This window comes from Telopea speciosissima, chromosome 3 (genome assembly GCF_018873765.1).
Source record: "Telopea speciosissima isolate NSW1024214 ecotype Mountain lineage chromosome 3, Tspe_v1, whole genome shotgun sequence".
Lineage (NCBI taxonomy): Eukaryota > Viridiplantae > Streptophyta > Magnoliopsida > Proteales > Proteaceae > Telopea > Telopea speciosissima.
In genome coordinates, this window is record NC_057918.1 from 3,106,212 (window position 1) to 3,130,130 (window position 23,919).

Below are 23,919 nucleotides of genomic sequence, written 5' to 3' on the forward strand. Positions count from 1 at the left end.
GGAGATAAAAAAAAAGAGGTTTACTTCATTGTCTCAATGTTCATATAAATTGATTTTGTCTACTAATTAACTTGGCGAGTCCATATCTACAATGAATCCGATTAAGTGGGTCAAGCTTTGTGTTTGACCTTCCCCTTCTGGAGTGGTGGCAGGTTAATTGTAACCAACTCTAGTTACACAAATTACATCTCTCTCTCTCTCTCTCATGGGTGGTTCCATAAGCCTGCTATGAAGTTACCCAAACTGAGGGTAGAGAAAAGAAGTTGTATAATTGTTGTATGAAATGCATTTACAAAGGAAAAGAAATATGAAAATACATCTTTTATGATTGACATTGTTTTCGTCATTCACTAATGTTGAACCCAAGACCTTCCTGATGTTGCATCTAGTAAAATAAAGAAGTGGGAAATTTTTCGTTCCACATTGGTTTTAGAAGAGATTGAAGAAAAGTTTATACTATATAATAGGAACTACAAGAGTAGAGTTCAATGAAAGAAAGACTAATTGTACCTTGTTTTCGGGTAGGGGGGATTTGGGGTTTGTTTTCATGTGCGTGGCTTGAGACAAGCAATTTCCTTTTTGCTAGTGATCGGACTTAGTTCCATAAAATCTTTACCGACGTCAAATAAGGTTTTTCCAACGCTGGGTATGTTGTTTAAAACATTGGATAAAGAGTTTGTCAAAAACTTAACCTAAGTGTCATGTTCTCTATTTGAAGTTTAGTGAATTTTTATTGACTTTGGATTAGTGTCATCCGATGCACTGTCAATGTTGGTGATTTTTTATTGTGCGTCGTCCAAAATGTACTTAACGTTAGCAACGGCTCTTTTTCTTTGTCTTCTCACTCCAAAAGATCCATCTCTTTAGCTCTTTTAGCTCTTTTGGATGGATGTTGCTGAAGGGTATCTTTCTTCTATAAATAGAGGATATTTTGGACACTTAATCTAGTTGTCCTATTTCCTTTCTCCCACTCGTAGATTCTCTAACTGTTTTGCCTCATGTTTTACTCCTTTGTTGAGCACAAATCGAATATATCCTAACATGACTCAATAAGTTAATGCAACAACTACTTGTCGATTCATAAAAACCAATATTGCATCCGAGAGAGGGGGGCAGGGGACTACGATCTTAAAGAGAGTGACCGGTGGCACAAATCAGGCTCATTTTCAATCTTATATTTTATAGCATATATATTTCTGCTACAAATTTGTTCATTTGCCCTCCAATGTACATGCATGCAGCCCTAAATAGTCCCATGCAGCCTTTTCATGGACCTCAAAATATTTAATGATTTAAAATTTGCAACTTGGCCAATTCTGTTTATGCGGGAACTTAACATGTGAACTAAGGACCTTCGGATCTATCTATACACAATTTCAGCACAATCAGACCTTCCATGTGGCAAAACTAGGTGCCCACCCAAATATCCTGCTCCCCTGCATAAAGTAGAATTGCTGCCATACTTCATTCAATAGCTTAGCAACCCACCCTCCCCTCCCCTCTCTTTTTGGGCTGAAGAAGTGGGTTTGTTGATTTCCTATTGATTCTTAGTTATTAATCTCAGTATGAAAGAATGCTGCAGCCATCTAAATAGAAAAAATAGAAGGGCCACTCCATAGGAAACCCAGGTTATGTAAATGTATGATCATATACATAAGATTTATGACATTTCCAAAATTTTTTGATCATACAACATTGCACAGATTTGATGATTATCAATACAAACAAAATGAACTGCTGCAAGTGTGTTGGAATGTACATGCAAGAAAGAAACCTCAATAGACATAATATTAGAATTCTTACACTTGATCAGTACCACAGTACACCAAAAAAATATTATAATCAATGAATATTCCCTATAAATTTTCTAGTTTGAGTTTGTTAGTCAATAATCTAACAGTTAATATGGAGTAAATAAATAAGAAAACAGTGGAGACAGAAAGTTATATTCAGTTAAAAAAAAATAGTTAGTAATCTACAAATCATATTTCACCCTTTTCCCCCATCTTCAGGGTAAGAATAATCTGCGCCTTTGTAAAAGTCATATTCACCCTTTCCCCCATCTTCAGGGTAAGAATAATCTGCGCCTTTATATAAGTCATATTCACCTTTTTCCCCATCTTCAGGGTAAGAATAATCTGCACCTTTATATTGACTCCACCTACAGACATCATCTTCACTGTCAAGAGACATCCCAGTATTACAAACTTCAGGAACCTTGAGTTCAAGATTGTTTTCTTCTTGTTCTACTTTCTGGTCTGATTTTGCTACTTCTTCCTGAAAGCACAGGTGATTCCAACATTCAGCAAGAAATAGAAACCGGATAGAGAAGATTAAGGAAATCATCGAAGTTACAAAATGGCAAAATATTAACTGAACAAGAGGAAGGTATAATTATATGACCGTAATTGAATTTATCCTTTAGGTTCCTCTATCACATGCTTGAAGCACAAGCAAGGAGTCCTGACCACATTAAGGAATGAACTAGTCCTAGGAGATCTGCATCTAAGCCTAACACCAAAAGGTGAGCTTAAGCTTCTCCACAGTCCCTTTAGTGGATTCTTCCCTACATACTTTCCAATTGTTCAAAAGAAATGTGAATCTGTCAAGATGGTTAAGAGCATGAAATTGAATGGCATTTCAACAAGATATCCATGCCATTAATAGTCTCAGAGAACAGATGATGTGCCCAAGTAGTGGAACTCCATTATATGATTAGCATGACCAATAATTGCTATCTGAATGCTTAACAGAAAAAATAAAAATAGGCTAAAGGTTAATACATACATTTTCTTCACGAGTCACCTCTTCCTCATCTGTCATAGCAACTGAAGCCACGTCTCCATCAGAATTCTTCTCTGCCTGAGCAGCAGCTTGTAATCGTTGAATCACTATTTCAAAATGGGAATGATCTGCAAGAGAAATGGACTCGATATATCATGGTTTACAAACATATTAATTCACCATAACGTAGCCAAAGTTAGACCTCCAATGGAAATTATGAGTCTTCTTGGACTTGATGATTCATCTAGGAACTCAACAGTCGAAGCATTTTTCCCTTCCAATATTTCTATTGGGGCTTCTTCCCTCATTATTGAGCATTATGATGTGAGTCTAACCTATACTTGCACAGAGAGGCATTTTACCTAATGTTCACATCTTTGGCAACATGAGTAGAGAATGCATTAAAAGTTTTACCCAGTTTGATATATTTAGTGACTAAATCATGCTATACCTAATTCAATTAGATGTAGTAATGGAAGGATCTTATAACAAGAATTAGTAAGAAGTTTGATGAAATCACGGGTTCCCAAAACCCTGCCTTAGGTCACTATGCGCCCACCTTGAATAATAGAAACTCAAATAATGGTGTTAGAGGCAGTTTCATAATTTCACAGCATAATGAGAACCCAATTCAGTAAGCAATAGGAGCTGGGGCTAAATAGTAGTTAACCCTTAAAGAGGAGAGAAGGATCAATCAGGAATTTAGTGAGGCCCAGGGATAAGATAGGAATAGTTTTAAAAAAGACAATGGCAGTTAGGTCAATCAAGGAAAAGAGGGCTTAATTGTAATTACAAAAGGAAGGTTGTCTTCAACCTCTTGACAGAATGGAGAGGGGGAAGAGTAGACCTGGTTCTATGGTAGAGAACTCACCGTCGGTTTGACCCGAAATTCCAAGGGAAAATCCGAATCCACAAAACTGTTAACCCAACACATCCAATAACCAAATCTGAAGCCCAACAATGGACAAGGAAATTCTGAAACCAGGTCCGGCAGTAACGCAAGGACCAGACATGGATCCAAACTTAAATCTCGCGGCACAGATGAAACTCAAGGGCAGGAAACCTATGGTTCAGATTGTTAAAACAAACACCAAAGAAACAAGAACAAAAACCAAAACAGAGCAAAGATGAGACACAGATTTAAAGTGGTTCACACACCAATATCATGTGCTACGTCCATGGGTGAAGCTGAAGATGATTCACTATGTATTAGGAAGAAGATTACAATGGAAATCTCTCAAGAACACCGAAAACGGCAGCAAGAACTCTCACCCAGAAACCTGAACTCGAAAAATCCCCAAATCTCACTTGTTTCCCTTGCTCACCCAACAAGGCAAGGAAAACATATAAGTACTTCTCCAAACGGGTCGATCCATCGGGTCGGATCGGCACGAAAAATGTCGGAGGGGGTCAATCTTTGAAACGGGTACAAAAATTAGAGACACATAACACAGGTCACCCTAGGTGGTGAAAGGCTGCCAAAAATATTAGGGAGACTGGAGGAGTGAAGCAGCATATTAAACCCAAATCGTGGATGGATCTGATTACCGCTTGAACAAGATAACTCAGTTAAAACATAAGAAGAAATAGGGAAAGGAAGCAGCAATAGATCATACCTTACAGTAGGATATGAAGGAGAAAACAGAAAACAGGAAAAAAAAAAATAAACAAATAAAATACCAAAGGAAAGGAGGGTAGGTTCTATGATGAGGTAGGAGAGAAAAAAGGAGAATACAGATGAGAGAGAGAGAGAGAGAAAGAGAGGGGAGGGCAGAACAGTCAGCCAAAAGGCTGCTTTCAGGCCACGCAGGCACATTCAAACAAAATATTTCATTCTTCACTCTCCATTGTTAGTTACATGCATGTATATAAAGAAGTAAAGACTCCTATTCACATCCTGAAACTAGAAACAACTTTAACTCAAACTCAATCTCCTATTTGATAGTAATGTATCTAACTTCAACATAATAAAATAAAGGGCATATTACACTTGGGGAACCCAATGTATAGAGAAATTATGCCTAAGATACCTCATGTGTGATATATTATCTTTGGGGTATCTTTTCTTATACTTCCAACTTTAGCTATACCAGCACCTCTAGAAACTTCTCCCCACCAATGGGGGAGATGGTTTGACATAGAAAAAGGATAAATTAAAACGACTTGGTTGATTCTCTGATTTCTCTCACCCTTGTTTCTCTCTCTTTCCCACTACGGTGGGTGTTGCGGCCAAGCTGCCGGAGGAGATGAAATAAGTATCGCCAAACATAATCCAATGGGTTAAATTGGAAAAATAAAAAAAGGTACCTAATGGAGAAAGGGTTCAATTAAGAACCACTCTACAGTAGGATCGATAATAAATGCAGCAGATCATCAATAAGGGTAAATCAGAATTAGAAACAAAGGCAGGTTTAGAAGGTTAAGGTTTCAAACCAAACCAGCCATGGGAATGCAACCAAACTTGTATCGATTGAAGCTTGTATGGAGGGAAAGCACTGCTGAAAGTTTCACTCAATTCTGATGGTGGAGTTGGGAGATATGGGGATAGCACCAAAATAGAAGGTTAGGTTTTGCAGATCAAACCAGCCAGCAGACTGGGCTGGTATTGGGATCGAGTGGGCCTCTTGTGTGGTTGATTCAACCTTCCAAAGTTCTACTGGATCAGGGCTCAGGCTTCAGAGCAAAGCTAGTTCGATTGTTGCAAGCAGCAGGACAGAAAACAGATCTGCAGAGGTGAGCCTCGATTTTTCTTCTGGTGATGATTAGCAGCAGCAGTTGTTTGCTCACAATAAAAGTCACAGAACACAGCAGTAATATGGTTCGGTTGGATGTAGAAGACAGTGACAAGAAGAGGATAGGAAAACAAAAGGTAAGGGATAAGTAGATTTGGCTCTCACCAGCCAGGCTCTAAGAAGCCCTAAGGTTTCGGCTCTCTCAACCAAGCCCTCTGCCCTTCATCCTCACAATTGGGACAATAAAACTTGCATAAGCAATCTTAACTCTTCATTCAAATCGTGGGGAGCCTCTAAGGGCTGTTACATATAAATAAAAGCATAGCTTGCATCTCAAGCTTTAATAAAAATAGAAACTACTTGGAAATAGAAACTAAATATTGCATAAAAATAGAAACTAAACTAAACTTCTAATTCCCCATACATAGACAAAATTGACCCTTCTAAAAAGTCTTCACATGATCTGGTCTTGAGCCCCCACATGATCTTCTAATAATATTCCACTAAGGCAAAATAAGGGGTTGTAACACTGTTCACGTGAACAGTGTTTTGGCCTCTTCAAATTTTGATCTACATCAGTATCCCAAGGCCAAACATAACATCTACGAAATGTGAGATACCTCACACATAATACTTTATGAAACGTGAGGTACCCCAAACCTAATATATCAAACGTGAGGTATCCCAAACATAATTTCTCTACATGTAGGTACCCTAGGGAGGTAGAACCAGCTTTGCAGCTGCATCAAAGCTTCCTTGATCCCGTAACTTCTAGCTTCAAATCTTTGCCTTGATTTCCACATCCAGTGTTTATCTAAAAGGCTACCATTTCAACATGGTTGTTATTAAGGTATGCTCAATATTTCATACAGGTACTTACAATGAATTTTATACCTAATGACAAGAGCATGATGATCATAAAAAATAATACAAAATCTGGTCCGAGTTTTTCATTCATTATTCCTTAAGTAGAGAAAGAAGCAGAACCAGTCAAGATCAGCAATTGGTAACATGCTCTCTCGTAAGTTCAGAGATCATCAGCTCATTTAACTCGTATACAATTTGCTAAGAAAACCATGTACATGAAAAAAGAGGGCATCTGTGGTTTTCAGTCACATTATGTACTCATGAAGCATCATAAACCCAGGATTCAAATTTACACCATCCATGAGCACAGAAACTTCCATGTCATTCTACTAAGTGTAATTCCATATCTTTTACGGTTTTTTTTTTTTTTTTTTTTTTTTTTTGGGGGGGGGGGGGGAGTATAACTTCCACATTGTTTGACAATAATACTGCAGAGACATTTAATGTTGATTTGCCTGAACATGCTCATCCTTGGTACCTATCAGGTAATTTGCAACCTTTCTTTTTACAAGAGTATATCTGCATACATATGATAATACACTGAAAGTGACAATGACCCTACATAGTTGTTATGGCACCGGAGCAAGCTGTGGGGATGACCAGGCACTTCAGCACCTACGCAACACCTAGATTAGGCCAAGACTCGCAAGGTGAGCACCATATTTGGACCCAAAAAAATACGCCCAATCCAGATATTATGCCTGTTCATAGGTACATTTTTCTCTTCCTCCCCTCTTTTTTCCCCTTTTTCCCTTTCTTCCTCCTCCCAACCCCTGTTTTGACTAGTCCAACTTTACATGCCTGAAGACACAAGGTGACATGTCTCCTTGGGCATCACAGGGTGCATTGTCGCATAGGCAACCCCCTGACAACTATGATATAACATGTAGGATTTACTAGGGGTGGGCTACTAGGTAAATCCAGGGATTTAAGTATCGGTATCAAGTAACATATCCGAGGGGTGATTTTAAGATGTGTATCGTATCGGAGAGACACAAGATACGCAAAAAATATGCATGGAAATGGTCAAGAAATGCATGGATGTGCTTATGATACATATAAAATACAGTTTTGAACTATAAAGCACCTTATTATGCAATCTGTAAATATTAAGAAATGCATGGATGTGCTTATGATACATATAAAATACAGTTTTGAACTATAAAGCACCTTATTATGCAATCTGTAAATATATATCCGTTTGATGCAAGGATTTGAATCGTTTTTAAGTAATCTAGTGATTCATGATTTTAAAAAATATACATTAAGAGAGAGAGAGAGAGAAAGGAGATGCAACTTTACTACCACTTTTTCGCCCAAATTTGTTTCAATCCTACTTGATCCATGATTTGAACATTGTAAGTGCCCAAAACTTGTTTTAATGGTGAAGAATAGAGTTGTTTATTTTTTATGTTAGATGAATTCCTCCAACTCATATTGAAGAGAAAAAACAAGTTTCCAAGGCCCTCAGTTGCTCTCAGTTTCGTATCTCACGGTTTCAGTTTTGTAGAGTTAAAGGAGGAGTATCTTCCTTGTTGTATCAGACCGTATCGGACTGTATCAGTCCCATATCGATCGATACAAACTTTTTTGAAAAATAAGTATCATATCAATACCCACTGAAACGTATCGGCTGATACGATACAATACCTACTGATCCTTAAAACCCTGGGTAAACGGTAAACCTCTATTTGAGAACAATGAGAAAACTTTCCAAAAAAGGAATCTCTTCCGTACAACAACAACATAGCCTTATCCCAACTTCAACTCTATCAAGATACGAGGCCGAACCTATGCGTGTCTTTCCTCACCACTTCACTTAGGGTTAGAAGTGAATTCCTCCCACACTCAGGGCACCACCCATCTCATTTGTTGAAATGGAATCCCGACATATTATACAAAATGTGGAAACTTATAGTGGTTTTGGTGCTGTATAATGGCTCCTTGCTCTGAATTTTTGGCGCTGGAGGTTACTTAAGGGTTGATTTCCTCTTCCACAATTGTTCAATGCTTTGTTATGTTCAAGGATGATGCCGGGAGAGAAGTTTTTTGACTTTCTGATTTCATATTTTGCCCTGCTTTGTACACAAACTTCTTTTTTCCCAGATGATAAGTAATCAAATTTTCTCTTTTGCCTATCTAAAAGAAAAAAGGAGGGGAACTTATGCCATTATGACATAGAAGAATTTACTAAGGCTATGTTTGTTTCGATGTAAATATTTTATGGGAAAATAATTATTATGTTATTTATGTATATTTTCTACCATTTGGCATTTTTTGGGTTGGACATGACCAATAAGAACATATGAATATGATTCAGTGAGAGAAAGAATCCAGCGATATGATGGAGGTGGAGTCCTCCATGGGTGCCAAGAGTACGATTGATTAAGGTGTCATCAATATTTCGGGAAAATAAAGTCCTAAATTTTGAAATGGTTATTGTTTATGAACATTTTTTGGATTACACTTCAGTAAATATTTTCTCCCTTCATAATCCATACACAATTTTGTATTGGTACTCAACAAATCCTGCAACATATTTATCGCGAAACAAACACAGCCTTTAATTGTGAGTTTAAACTGAAAGAATAGACAACAGAATATAAATGTTGAAACAAAATCCAGAAAAAAAAAAGAACTACCAAATATCACTTAAAACACATAATAACTGATCATGAATAAGACCACTAATGATTATTAGAAATTTATCCAAAATATGAAGATGATATCAGATATTGAAACTCATACCAGTCCTATAAATGCAACGGATTTTAGTATTCTTTGCACCCATTGGTGATGATTAATATTTTTCACAACTTGCCATGTTACAAGCATGGGCAGGTCCTTGTAACCCATCTCATTGGCCACGTTTTGATACAAAGAATGTATAGAAAGTGTCTTAAAAGTGAGTCCAAATCGACAAAAATTATAAGAATGCCACTAGAATCCATTGCAATTTTGCTAGAACATCTGGGTGCATTGTATCCCTATTACTCCATACTGGAATCCTCAAAGGTTTTTGTGACCTCTAAGGGGTTTTGCAGTCTCCCTAGAGAAGAGAACCAATCTTATGTGGCACTGTCCTTTTGGCCAAACTCTGGAGTTGGGAGCATTTGTACAGAGAGAAATAATAGGGTGTTACAGGTTGGTCCAGATCTCCTAAGGAGGTGATTGAGTTAATCACGTCGAAGGCTTTTCATGGGATTTACTAATGCACTTCGGGTTCCAGAAATAATCTAAAGCCAAAAAAACTGCTAACAGTCCAGGATTGAAGTTGAATCAATAGGGTTGAGCAGGGACAAAATTGTTAGCTGATCAGAGCATTAAAATATTTCACAATCCAACGGCCAAATCTGAACGTAAGTCTGTAAGAGACTGATAGATCTATCAATTGATATAAAATTCTTGGAAATCAGAATTCAAGGATAGATGATTCCCAGGCTGCTTAAGATTTAAGCTAGAAGCAAGAATTGAGAAAGCAATTCAGATTTTGATGATCAAATCTAAGAAACTAATATGGAATGATGATTAGATCACAGACATCAGTCTAGCAAATCAAAAGTATTATTCAACAAGTATAGTAGAAGAAACTAGAAAATGATAGAAGAAATCAGCAGATCAATGAAAGAATAAGGAGGAGAATTAGATACAAATAGAAGGAGCCAAACTAAGATAAGAAGAAAATGTAGAGGAAAGATCACACCTGATCATGTCTAACTGATGGGGGTTATATATATATATATAGGACTCCTAATCACTCTCACACTGACTTAATTGAGTAGACTCAAAGTAATCCTAATCTAACTCAAACAGTGAATTTAAACTACTAATCTTGTGTCATAACTTCACCCCCCCCCCAACTTTGTTGACTTATAAATTAGGCTCGTTACAATGAAACCCCAAGAAAATAAAAGACCCAATCTATAATTATAATTACCCAACGCTTGTTTTCACCCCCCATTGGACTGCAACTTGCTCCTTGTGGACCTTCTAGGCTGATGTCTTGGCGTTGCTCCTTGTGGACCTTCTAGGCTGATGTCTTGGCGTCTATATATGATCATAGTATAATGCAACTGCATCATAAATTAGGCTTGTTACAATTAAACCCAATAAAATAAGAAACCCAATCTATAATATAAGTACCGAAAACTTGTTTTCAGCACATTGGACTGCCACCTACCCCCAGTAGGTCTTCTAGACTTATGTCTAGGCCTCTATAAGGAGTCATAATCTAATGCAACTGCATAATTTACGTCGACAAGATGCATTGGAATCTTGCAGTCTTCTCTTATGTGACTGATATGCAGATCCAAGACCTCTGGCTAAACCCTCCTCACGTCATTCAAGCTCAATGTTGATATAAGGGATAATCCTAGACCTGCTTGTATAAGGGTATTTAAGGATTATGATGGAGCTTTCTTGTTTTTTTATTTTTTTTCCCCGGAGGAGTTATAGGCAACACATTAAATTTTATTTCAGAACATGAGAAAAGTACAAGGCAACCAGTAAGACAAGAATACCCAAAACAATCGAAGGAGTCTGCATCTGTATAAGAACCCAAATACCCAACAAAACCTAATTAAAAAACCCCTGCCTCAGTTCATCATCCATAGAATTAGCAGACCTCATTCTCCAAGTAAAAGATAGTTTTCCTTGAGAAAACAAGGATCTGACTTTCCTAATTAGATGCAAAAACTGACATGGATCCTTAGATGATCCTAGGATTGATCTGGCAAACAATATCAAATCACCTTCAATGATCATCGTCATCAATATGATGGAGCCATTTTGAGGGGTTTCTCAAGTCCTATGCATAGAAGCGACTCCATAACAGCTGAGCTCAAGGAGGTGATTCAGGGTTGAAAATCTCCATTGAATCATTAATAATGGTTGGCTAGATACCACAATCGAAGGAGGTTCTCAGCTGGCTTCAAGATTGCTCTGGTATTCCTTGGAGATTGTTATAAGGAAAGTAAGTTTCTATCTTCCAGAGGAAAACTCTCTTCCTATTGGAGACTCCAATCGCCTTACTCAATTTTATCAACTAGCTTGTTTCAGCCCATTGGACTACCAATTAGCCATTGTGGGCCTTCTAGACTTATACCTAGGCCTCTATATGGGATCATAGTCTAATGCAACTACATCAAATTAGACCCATACAATGAAAACCAAGAAAATAAAAGGCCCAATCTATAATATAACTAAGCTTGTTTTCAGCCCATTGGACTGCCACCTACCCCTTGTGGGCATTCTAGACTCGTGTCTAGCCACATGATGCATTGGGATCTTGCTATATGTGTCATATGCAGATCCAATACCTCTAGGTAAACCCTCCTCCTACATCATTCAAGTTCAATGTTGATGTAAGCATAAAGGATAATCCTAGATCCATGTGACAAAATCGGATAAAATCAGAAAATATCACCACAACTTCAACAACTTGTATAAGGGGAATCATGATGCAGGTTTTTTTTTTTTTTTTTTTTTGGGGGGGGGGGGGGGGCCGAGGGGAGAGGTTATAAGTAGAAATAAACTTTTAGTTCTAAACATGAGAAAAGTACAAGGTACATACTAAACCAAGGGGCATTACCCAAAACACTCGTGGCATATGCAGCTGGATAGGAACCTCAAATACCCAACATAACCATATTGAACCCACTGGCATTGTCAACAGCCATTGAATTACCAGACCTCATTCTCCAAGAAAAAGAAATTTTTCCTCAAGAAAACAGGGATCTGGATTTCCTAATCAGATGTGCATATATTGGCATTGATCCTCAGAATCCTAGCAGTGATCTTGCAAACAATATGAAAATGCCTTGAATGATTTTAATCATCACCATGATGGAGCCATTTTGAGGGTTTTCTCAAGCACAGCTAAGTTCAAGGAGGTAATTTAGGGGCTGGAAATCTCCATTGATACCGGTTAGTTGGTTACCATAATCGAAGGAGTTTCTAACTCAGTTATCACCTAGCTTCAAGATTGCTCTGGTGTTCATTTGAGGTAGTTACAAAAATAGATTTTTATCTACCAGAAGGAATTTCTCTTCCTCTTGGATACTCTAGTCGCCTAACTCTGTCGCTGAAGAGTTGGCCAGGGGGTGAACCTTGGTGAGTAGTCCTTTATGGATCCTTTCTTTGTAGCTCAGCCTAATCTTGTATTTTTATTGTACACTATGACATGTGACATGGGCATAGGGATCACCTATCACATGGACCCCCTGCATCTATCACTTGCATATTTCAATGTTTGCCACATCGCATCAGAGTGTGACCTTGTGATGATACTAGATGTCAAGTACAGTTGTAATGTTTAGTTTTTCCCATATCAAAATGGATCTGTTTTGTCCGTAAAGATCTCTGAATAAATGGTTTGTCCCTGCCTTAGCCAGAGAAGGATATCAAGCAAAATATATACAAAAAAAAAAAAAAAGAACCTAGGGGATGCCCAATTCATACATAACATGTTACTAACTTTTCAAGCTCTTTCCGAAGTTTTTACCCCTTTCTTTCCCTTTTCAACCACTGAAGCCTTTTCAATTTCCTAGTTTTGAAATGGTGTTCTAGTTTGAACTCATCAAGAGATAGGATCCAGTGAAGTGAGGTCACAGGTGACCCAAGTACAAGGCGAATCCAGGCACGTGTTGCACCTAGCCCCAAATTGGGGGCCCAACCCTTTAACCAGGTTATGCACTTTGATTAAATCAGGTGCGAGAGATGCTGCCTTCATTAATATTATGCAAATGTTTGAAGTTATCCTACTATATTTTTTTCAGTTCCTCTATTCTTCCTTTTCTTTCTTCTTTTGTCCTGCAATTCTTATCTGTTGCCAGAGCTTCTTTATGGGATACTCTGTCCTTACAAACAGAATTGTCCAAGATGATATTACATAATTTTATTGCAAGGGAAAGATAATATCACCTACTAAATTCCTAATTTTATTAGGTAATGGGTAGTTATCTGTCCAAAAAATGTGTACTTTATTCCTATCTTCTAAAATTAACTAGGCCTATGCACCTTGTGTATTTTTCACCTTAGCCAACACTTAGCTAATGACCACAAATTGTAGAGTCCACAGTCCAGCTTCAACTAATCAAGAAAAATATGTACAATCAAGATTCTACTCGTTAGTGTATAACCATCAGGAAGAACCAGATAAAATTAAGTAGAATGAAGAAGAAGATCAATTAAGGCATCAAGTCCAACGTCACCTTTAGAACGATTAGTCAAGGCATCAGAAAGCCTCAAAGGATGTTGACGTTCTTCTTTCTTATATTTCAATTTCACTTGATGACGGGTACGACCAGGAAATAATTGTTGTATCATTGCAAAATCTGTGCCGAATTGCCTAATAGCCTGAAACACAGAGTAAGAGTGAAAATTTTGATTAAAGCTGGTGAATACATATACAAAGACATAATTTAGCATCATATATGATTTAAGGGGTTCAAATACTGAACTTATCATTATTAGTTTTATAGAAATCTCTCTCCCCACTCCCCCCCAAATTACAAAGCTGGTGCACTTATTTGGCCATTACGGTATGAGGAGCATGGGGTACACATAGGAGTCCGCTTAGAAAGGGAAAACTTCTATGTCAAGACAAGAAAGCTCTGTTTAGTTGCAAAATGTCTTAGAAGTACGTGTTTCAAACTTTCAATCCACATAATTTCATAGAATATTAAATATTAGACGCTAGCGGCAACTCTCTAATTTTGAAAAACTGATAAGTGTTAATGAACCCAAACCTGCTTCTTGTATACTCTGATGATTTGTTTCATTTTTGGTCAGTTGCTCAAAATATTTGGTTCTTATTACTTTTAGGGTTGGCAGGTCAACAGGTTTCAAGTTTCTATTTTTGATCCAAGAGTACTAGACAGTAACATAATATTAGGATCGTTGCCCAAATAAACCCTCACAGGCCACACCAAGCCCACAAAATAAACAAAGGCCAGAAAGTTAAGAGGGCTATCATCTATCCAAGACACATCTTAATTTATTACCTATATCCTGTACGCACCGATGACATAACACTGCAGAAGCACCTCTGCACTTCATCTAGTTCTATGAGTAACATCATCAGCAATTTCTCCTTTATTTATGACTGCACCTAGCTATTGAAATCATCACTCTAAGACCTACCATCAATCCCATTTTCACTCCTATTTTTAATAAATTGCACTCCATATATTCTATTTTAGTTCGGCTAATCTTAAAACCCTTCGAAACCCAGGGATTTTTCTAATAATTCAACCAAGTAGGTAACCCTACTTTTGTTTCAGCAGCTAGCAATCTATCATTAGAAACACACCAAGGAAATTCAACTTGAATATGACTTGTCAACTTATCACTATTTTAATATATAATGATATTGACTTAAAGCTGATCCTTGGTGGAAGCATGGCTCAAGAACTCACCGAAATCTCGGCGAAATTTCGCTATTTTTCTGATTTCAACAAGGCTGAGACAAAACAGGAGGCAAATTACAGAATCAGCAAAATTGAAGTCGGAATTTCAGTGTTTCACTATTTTTTTATCTTGGATTTTTTCCACCTCACCTCTACACACTGCTGGAATACGTTGTTGGGAGTTGCCACATCACTCCAACGACATCATTTAGTGCATATTGGTGAAGATTTGGCCACACGCAACAGTCCCAGGTAATGAACTTCTCCCCAAAAATGAATTTTTGCAAAAAAAAAAAAGGATAAATACCCAAAAGTTGGTGATGAAAATTTTATATGTTAAACACTTGATCGTCCTTTGTGGACAACCTATTCTCCTACCCAGACCACCAGCCATACATGCTGTCAACACCATCAAGTCACAGTGGCTCAGTGGCTAGTTCTTCACAATATGGTGACCTATACCCTAGGATAGGTTACCTCCAATATGTAGATGAGGCCATTTACAGGGCAACTGTGGAGGACTACGAGCGTTTCTTCCAGCACACTATGACGTGGCCTGCATTTGTCATACAGTCGGAGGAAAATGCACGTCAGCACCACCATCATGAATGGGCTTGATCCCCCACGTCATAGTTTGTGGTATTAGCCACTTTGTAGTTTGTACTCCTGTATTTGCAGACAGTATTGTATTGTTGGGACTTAGGTGTCTATGTTACATGTACTTTGCACTATTTCATAAATAATTAATCATTATTATGTTTCTTCATTCATGGTGCATTATTTACTTGTTTTATTTGCCTTTTCTGTCTTCTAGTACTAAAACAATGTATATAATAGGCAATATTACACAAGGTATCAATAGAGTTCGACGTATACTGCCAACAAGGGTGCAAATCCAAACCACAACTTTGTGTTACTTTTCTTGCAATATAAAGGTTTACATATGTTTGTATAGGAAAAAATAAGGTTCCCAGAAATATCGGAGCTTATTATGGCTGTTGTTCCCCGAAATGACCAACCGAAACATACTGGCCAAAGAATGCATTGTTTTGGCGAAATTTCTTGTGATATATTTTCTTATTCACCCAATAAATAAATAGACTTTTACATTCCTTACTGCTACTCATATAAGTAACAGACCTTAAGAGAAACAAACACAAAAACCCCAACTCAACTAATTAATATATCTCGTATATTTCTAATTCCTAATTGATTCATATATCCCGAACGGGCACTACATACTTTCTTGTAAAGAGAGTTGGTTGAATTGCATACTGAAATATAGAATTTATTAACTTATCCACTGTTGATTCTATATTTAATACCCTCAGTGGCAGGAGCCTCATGCACTGGGTACAGCCTCTCTTTCCCCTCACTTTACAATAACACATTTATGTCAATTTACTGATGAGAATACCTCATAGAACAGCTCTGTGTCCTGTTTCGACCATCTTTCAGAAGGTGTTCTATCCATAAAGGTATGGTAATTCAATTTAGAGGAACTCCGTTGAACCTGCTGAGTCGCTTGTTCATCGGGTGAGTTTAGATCTTCCATTGACGCAAAGGAGTCTTCATTATATGAGGCATCGTAAGGAACAGAATTATCAGCACTGCATAATACAAAACAGTCAAATAAAAACATACGTATGAACATGAAAATAATAAATTAACTCATTTTGCATGCAATCTATTCCTTCAAATCCTTTTAAATTGATCTACCCCGCCCCCAAAAAAAAGTCCTTTTAAATTAGTATGCATTTCTTCAATACTGAAATTTGTTTTCCACATAAGCAAATAATTACCATATTCTGAACAAGGCAGTCCAAAGAGAAGAAAGACAGCAGGAGGGATGAGAGAGATGGCAGATCAATAGGAGAGAGAGAGAGAGAGAGGGAAGAAAGGAGCCTTCACTTGACAACACTTCCAAATAAAATCTCTCTATTCAAACCCTTGATGGGAGAGCGTTGGTTACATATTTATAAAAAAACCAAAGAAAGTCCTTTCAAATGTAAAACTCTTAGACAGCTAGACTAACTTAACTAACAAGGACTCTAAAAGAACCAATTAGAGAATTAATGAAGCCTAAATCTTCTAGATAACTTGGGTCTCACATAACTAACCAAAAGAGGACTCTTTACTAACCAAACTAAAGCCAAAGTACCTAATAGACCACACTACTAACTAAATACCTTTTATCCTACACCCCTTTAGACCCCCCCCCCCCAAAAAAAAAAAAAACTTTTGGGCCTTAAAATTAGCCCATTACAAATAAAAACACTCAAAACAATAGCCCATAACCAAGTAAAAATGCAAAATTAAATCAATGTTTGAGCCTACATTAATAGGCTTAATTTTGACGACCCAATGGGTTATACAGGTCATGTGCTAACTATTCTTGGGTTTACTGTTGCATTGGGCAAATTCTATAAGCCCACTTGAAGGGATGGTTAGTCAAATATGAGATTAGGTGTTAGTTTTACTTTCTATTTTCGATTGTCTAGAGATTTAGGCAAGATTTGGGTCAATATTTAGTTTCTATTTTTCAGTCCAAGTACTTTCTAGAAGTTTATAATTTTCCTGTTCATTTGGTTTTCAAGTTTAAGAGTTTATGGTGCAACCTAGGGTCCCAAACCAGATTTAACTCACTATGGGCCCACCAAAGTGATAAATAACTCAAATTGAAGGAATAGAGGCAATTCTATAATTTCTGGAAATTAGGACCCTTTTGGGTAAGAAAACAGAATCTGGGACCAAATGGTAAACTAATTTGAAGGGAATAGACTAATATGGAATTTTAAAGGGATTTTTTGTAATTATAAAGTCTGGTCTTATTTGAAGATAAGAAAAGAATGTTGTCTTCAACCTCACAACAGACACAGTAATGGCCAAAGAACCAAACTCAGCCCAGGTGAGAAATCTCACCCACCCGTTTGGAAACCAATCATCCTCAAGTTCTGGGGATAATATCTTCATACTAGGCCCCTCTCAAGTACAAGTGTACAACAAGTAGCAACTTGAAAGAACAAGTAGGAAGAGAACAGAATTGATCTAAAGGTCAGGCACTAAAAACAGAACCCAACTACAAGATTTGGACATATCTCCCAAAACCCAACTCATTTTAGCCTCAAGCTTTACAGGCTCAGTTGCCCTTAGGAGTATAACCTATACTCAAAATTTCACGAAGAACAGAGAGGGATTGACAGAGTTTGATCCAAATCTGGTGGGCCTCAAGTACCACTGGAAACAGGGTGCAGCAGATAGAGCTTAAGAAACTCAAACAGAGAAAAAAGAAAATAGAAAGAAGCAGATTAGAGGAGGAATACAGACCTCGGAAGAAGAATGGTTGGAGAGGAGAGTCCAACAGAGTAGAAGAACAAGAATCACCAATCGAACCAGGCTCTCGTGGCACCAGCATATAGAATTCCAATTACCAATCGAACCAGGCTCTCATGGCACCAGCATATAAAACTCTATTAAACAGAATATGAAAACCTATTCAGACTCCATAACTGAAATAGAGTACAAATCAAACGCAACTATTGGCTGCTAAACAGAATTAAAACCAATATTAAAGGGTCATACCCAGTGCACAAGGCTCTCACCACTGCAGGGTCTAGGGAGGGTCATAATGTACGCAGCCTTACCCCCACTTCGCGGAGAGACTGTTTTCAGACTCGAACCCGCAACCACTAGGTCACAATGGAACAACCTTCCCGTTGCACCAAGGCCCACCCTCAATTAAAATAAATATTAATTTGACAAAATAATCCCAAACAAATAATAAATTCCCTGAATACCCTGTTGGGATGAAATCCATGTTCAGACTGGCTCTCCTTGGGTTGGGCTTCAAGACTGGTTCATATTGGTCGACCATGAAAGTGCTACTACATCAGTTTACAAGGTTTTTAAATTTAGATTGAGTCAATTTAGAAGGTTAGGTCTGTTGGTCTATAACCAATGTAATGAAGGTTTTTTTCTATGAATGAGAATTGTCAGAGTTGCTGAGGGGCAATCTCTATTGGTGTATTGTGGTAGAGTCCCACAGTCAAGGCCTGGATGACTGATAAGCATTCAACTGGTGTTTATCTCTTCGGCCCCATTTGTTTGACGGAGAAAAGTGGAAAAGGAAAAAAGGGGTGGGAAACTTGTTTTTGTTTCCCACAAACTACCACAAATGTGCATGTTTGGTTAGATGGGGTGGGAAACTTCCAGACAAGCTCATTAAATGCATTTATTCTTGTCTGGTGAGATGGCACCCCCTCGTCAAACAAACGAGGCCTTCAGTTCCTATTATCTAGCGGTTAATCTCATGTGTTAGAAAGTCTGTTTGATATCTATACCTAACCCTTTGTACCCTTTTATGAGACAATTTCCAGCCTTCAAGTTGTTTATCCTCCATCTTCTATTAACCTAGTCTATCAAAACCCACCTTGAAATTCCATATCCAAACCTTGCTTCATACTCAACCACAATCTCTACCCTGTTTTGGCTCTCCCTCTCCCCCCCCCCCCCCAAAAAAAAAAAAAAATTTGGTCCCATTGCACCCCTTCCCTAGAGAGTTTCAGAGAGATGACAACCAGAGTCAGACCTATTGAAAGGGCCACCTCAACCTGAGTTTCAGCCCTGTGGAAATTCGGCTTGTTAAGTTATTCAAAATCCTCCCCATTCTGTCCTCTTAATCTTACTTGCAATTTAGCCCTAATTCTTTAATTTAGTTTTTTTAGGCAACCATGAATCCTTTTCCTTAGGTTTTTAAAATGCAATCATCACCCTCATCTACAACAAATGCTGAACTCCACTCCAAGAAATCAATTTTTCATATTAAACGGCTCCCATACCCTAACTGATTTCCCTCAAAAGATTCTTTATGTTCTTTCAATATCCGCCCTGGGGGCTAAAGAAAAAATAATGTCCCCTTTAAGTAGCTACAGGGCCTAACCCACTCTTGTCTCTACCCCTTTTATTGACCTTTCTCCGATTGTTTGGATGCCGTTCTAGTTTTCCTTATATACCTCCTATTTTTACTTATGATTTGATCTGTTAACCATTAAGAATATTTTTTTAGTGTAAGGACACCCCTTCAGGATATAGCCCTCAGTCAACTTCCACCCCCCCCCCCCCCCACTTTTCCCTTACTAACGAGGTTAGCAAAGATCTAATGTCCTACACCAAACAAGTTAATGTTGAAATCTTTATATACATGCTCTAATATTATTTTATAATCATTGGGCCAAGTCTTGGATCAAACAATCCATGATCTGGATCCCGAAGTTGAGATCATAAAGGTTTGTAATACCCCTTCCAAGGCCAACCGGAGGTTTAAAAAACACAAAAGTTTGTAGCACCACATGAAAGTATAGAACATAATTAATAAAGCAACAAGCTATTGCATTACCTTCTATTGGGAAAGAACTTTTTTGATGCTGCTACTTCTTTATTCTGCAAGAAAAGAGTGGGAAAGTGTTGGGAGAAAAAGCAATGACATTGGAACTAGCAAACCCAAGTTCATGTCAATTAAGAAAAAGTCTACAAAGTCAGTAGAATATTGCATGTAAGGATTTAAGTGGAAAACCAATTAAATCCAAGGTCAGTGGCCCCAAGCAGGTAAGAGGAGTCGAACACAGGTCGCTTGTCGATTTAGACCAGCACCCATGCCAACTCGGCTACCCCCTGTGGGGTTTGCATGGGCCCGGGGGAATAGTCAGGCCGATGGCCTGGATACCCTCGTTAGCAAAAAAAAAAGTAAGAAATCTCATCAAGTAATGGGAGAAGAATATATACCAATAACTTTTCCTTAGCCTCTGCAAGCAGGATAAGATCTCTAAAAACCAGCTTTTGAGGGTTGATTTCATCCTCGGGCGTTTCAAGCAAAACTTTATCCACTAAAGAAGTGGGGCATGAAAAATGTAAATATCTCTCACATGACTAAATTTGTATAGAATCATAAGGTTTAACAACTCAATAAATAGAAATTGAAAGTACCTAGTCTTCTCTTTCGTTTAGTTGAATGAGAGAATCTCTTTTTAACCTTTTTCTCTGATGGATCCTGTCCTTCAGATGCCTTTTTACGCTTTTGAACCAGTCCATCATTTTCAGGTGCATGCTTCTTTAATTTTCTTGGTGCCCTCCTTTTCCGGGACATATCCTTCCCTCTATATTCGTCATCATCTCCTTCTTCATCTTTTTCCATGTCAGAACAATTAGAAGCCTCCTTATTAACATTCTCACCTTCACCAATCGCATTCTCCCCCTCATCAGCAGGAACACAAACAGCTTTTCTCTTTCTAAGTCTCTTTGATGACTTACTAGCTTCATTCTCATCAACAGCTGTAGATGCAGGTCTTCGATCCTGGCCCCTCTGAGACTGAGAGTCAACCTCTTTCACCGTACCTTCCAATACTGTTGACTTTTTCTTTTTCCTAGTCTGAGAAACCCAATTTATAAGAGAGAGGAATACAATCAGATTAACAAGAAAAATTGAAAACAAAGAAAAAAGGAAAGGAAAAGAAAAGATATGAACGCCTAATGCATGAAAAAAGAATGAGATAATTATTGAACGAAAATGCATGATTGACATAGATATTGAGAAATACCCCTCTTCTTGATGCTCCACCAGAACCTTGTAAATCCATAACTTTTTCAGATGTTAAAACATCTGAGTGAGATGCCTCAACAAGGTTTCTGGGCCCTTCAGTCACCAGAAGTTCAGGGGGATGATCTGAAGGGGCAGTCTCAGAAAACCTCATGGTTGAGAAATCAAGAGAACCATCAGGATGAAAGGTAGAAACTGAACTCTCATCCAAGTAGATTTGAGGAGTCAACTGAGCATCTCCAGGACAAGAAATGGACTCAATGGCATCAGGCATACTGAGAGAAGTGATGGGCATTTCATTCTCACTTTGGGCCTTGCTCTTGGACCACAATTTGCCCCTATTCTTATCTGTCACAAACATGAATTCAATTTACAACAGAAAACAGAAAATATTAAGTTGAAAGAAAAAACCACTCAGTTGACTTTTGTCATTCACCAGGAGCAATGGTGGCTTCAGAAATAACATCAAGAGTTTCCAATCCATGAAATGTCTCTGCTTCCTGAAAGCAAACAAAACCTCAAACATGATAATTCAAGACGGGGCCAGGAGGGAGGGAGAATAACACGAGAATACAAATATTTACCTCTATTGCAGACCTTAGATTATCTATCTGCATATGCCTGCTGCTATCACAAGCTGCAGCTTCACTGCTATTTACTGGTTCATGGGGCAAAACAGATTTGGCAGAAACACCAGTTGTGTTGGCATTACATTGCAGGAAAATTGAAGAGTTCACAGAAGAATGAACTTGAATGCAATGTTCTTCCTCTGAGTCCTGATGGTTGGAAGACTGAAAGATATGGTCCCTAAGAGGAACATTCGAGTCCACGGCATTACTAGTAATAGGATGAGATATTATTTGCTTGTTTCCTGGCTGAGAACTCACTTCAATGTTACACTGGAAGTTATTTTCAGTACCAACTGCCAAAAACACAACTACCCAATAAAGTGAAGAAAGAAGCAAATAAAATCTTCCAACAGCTGAAGAAAGTGCATTGCTCACCAGTTGAAGTGTTGGCTTGAAAAAGAATATTGTCAAGAGATTCGAGCTCAAAAAAAATGTCGCCAGCCTGTAAGCAATGAAACTTAGTGAAATAATTCGAGCAGACGAGAAACAAATTACAAACATTAACCATACCTCTCCTCCCAACTTTCCAAAACCAGAATGAATGTTCATATTGTTGTTGGAGATGGAGATGGCAGCTTCTGAAAAGAGAGCATTTGTGGACCCTGCATCCTCTTTGCTTATGGTGACTTGTGATAAAGAGCCCACAGTTTCAAAACTTCTGTCCCCATCAGACGGTTGAACTTCAGAATGGGAAGTCTCTGTTTTGTTGGCCAGCACTTCAGCTCCTATAAGTTTAGAAGAAGGATCTTTTACCGTCCTAACACACTGCCTTATGATAGAGTTATTTACAGAGAAAGACGAGGCATGAATCGAATCAATTGATCCACTCTGTCCTGAATACACGGGAGAAAGAGATTGAACAGAATCTTGAAGGTTGGTGGCCGGTGCTATGGACTTCACAGCTGGAGCATCATTACTGGAGGTTGTAATGACAGATTTTTCCTTTGTGGCACTAGGGAGACTGGTGGGTAGTGTGCTTGGTGTTCCTTTCTTGGGCCGTGCTTTGGACTTTGGCTGGAACTTGCCCCCAGCCCTGGCTGCCAATAAAATGTATCATCATACACTAAGCCCCAAGATAATAAGAGCTAGGAAACAGTCTTTGAATGTGATAAACAAACTATTCTTACCATTACAGCTGGCATTCTCAGGAATAGTATCAGCAAAAGGATCCAAATCAAAGTCCATGGCCTCGTTAAAAGAGTTCGTTTTCTCTCCGATCAAGAACAATATGCCACGAAACCCATAAGGCTCTGAAATTTCCTTAAATAAAAGTAACTGCACAAACAATGGCAGGAAAGAAAGGAAAAAGATGGTTTTCAGTTTATCAAAGTATTTACATCTACAGCCATGTTTCAGAAAGTGCAAAGTATGTGTTTGGCAGAGTTTTTTGGCTAAAGATAAACATTTTAAAAACTGTTGTGTTTGGTGACGATTTTAAAAAACAGTTTTCCAACAAGAGGGTTATTTGGTAATTTATATAAAAAACTTCGGGTTTTTTTTTCATTTCTTATTACAATACTGTCTTACCCTTGCCTCCCAAAAAAAGGAACTTTCCAAGTTCCTCCTATTTTTCCCTCTCATCAAATCCTAGATTCCCTTCAATTTAAATCTAGTGGGCCCAGGCCCAGTCCATGTGTGTATCTCTCACATCCTCCAAGCTACCTAGAACTTGAGTTTAGTAGGGGCTCACCTTTGTTAAAACTTAGCAATATTTGCAAATAAAAGCGTTAAATGTTGGCTACTTAGATGCCCGTCTCTAGGTGCTCACCTAAAGAAACCCCACTCTAAGCTAAAACATGATACAACAATTAAGTTAGGCAGGCCCCAGCCCCCTGGCTCTGCCCTTGGGTTGGGACATTATTCATGGGACTCAACTACTTGGACCTACACTAGACAGTCCCCACTGT

General features: G+C 38.1%; 1 protein-coding gene across 1 annotated transcript; it reads right to left on the reverse strand.

Annotated features, from left to right (window-relative positions):
• Positions 1 to 1,765: 1,765 nt before the first annotated feature.
• Positions 1,766 to 23,452, reverse strand: LOC122653941. The gene is made up of 14 exons (XM_043847904.1): positions 23,140 to 23,452; positions 22,523 to 23,049; positions 22,388 to 22,454; positions 21,968 to 22,305; positions 21,820 to 21,883; positions 21,385 to 21,731; positions 20,774 to 21,215; positions 20,573 to 20,673; positions 20,187 to 20,230; positions 16,209 to 16,401; positions 13,595 to 13,739; positions 2,788 to 2,912; positions 2,098 to 2,277; positions 1,766 to 1,981 (listed from the first exon to the last, which is right to left on the reverse strand). The coding sequence occupies exons 1-14, from the start codon at positions 23,195 to 23,197 to the stop codon at positions 1,976 to 1,978; spliced, it is 2,637 nt and encodes an 878-aa protein (XP_043703839.1). The 5' UTR covers positions 23,198 to 23,452; the 3' UTR covers positions 1,766 to 1,975.
• Positions 23,453 to 23,919: the final 467 nt, after the last annotated feature.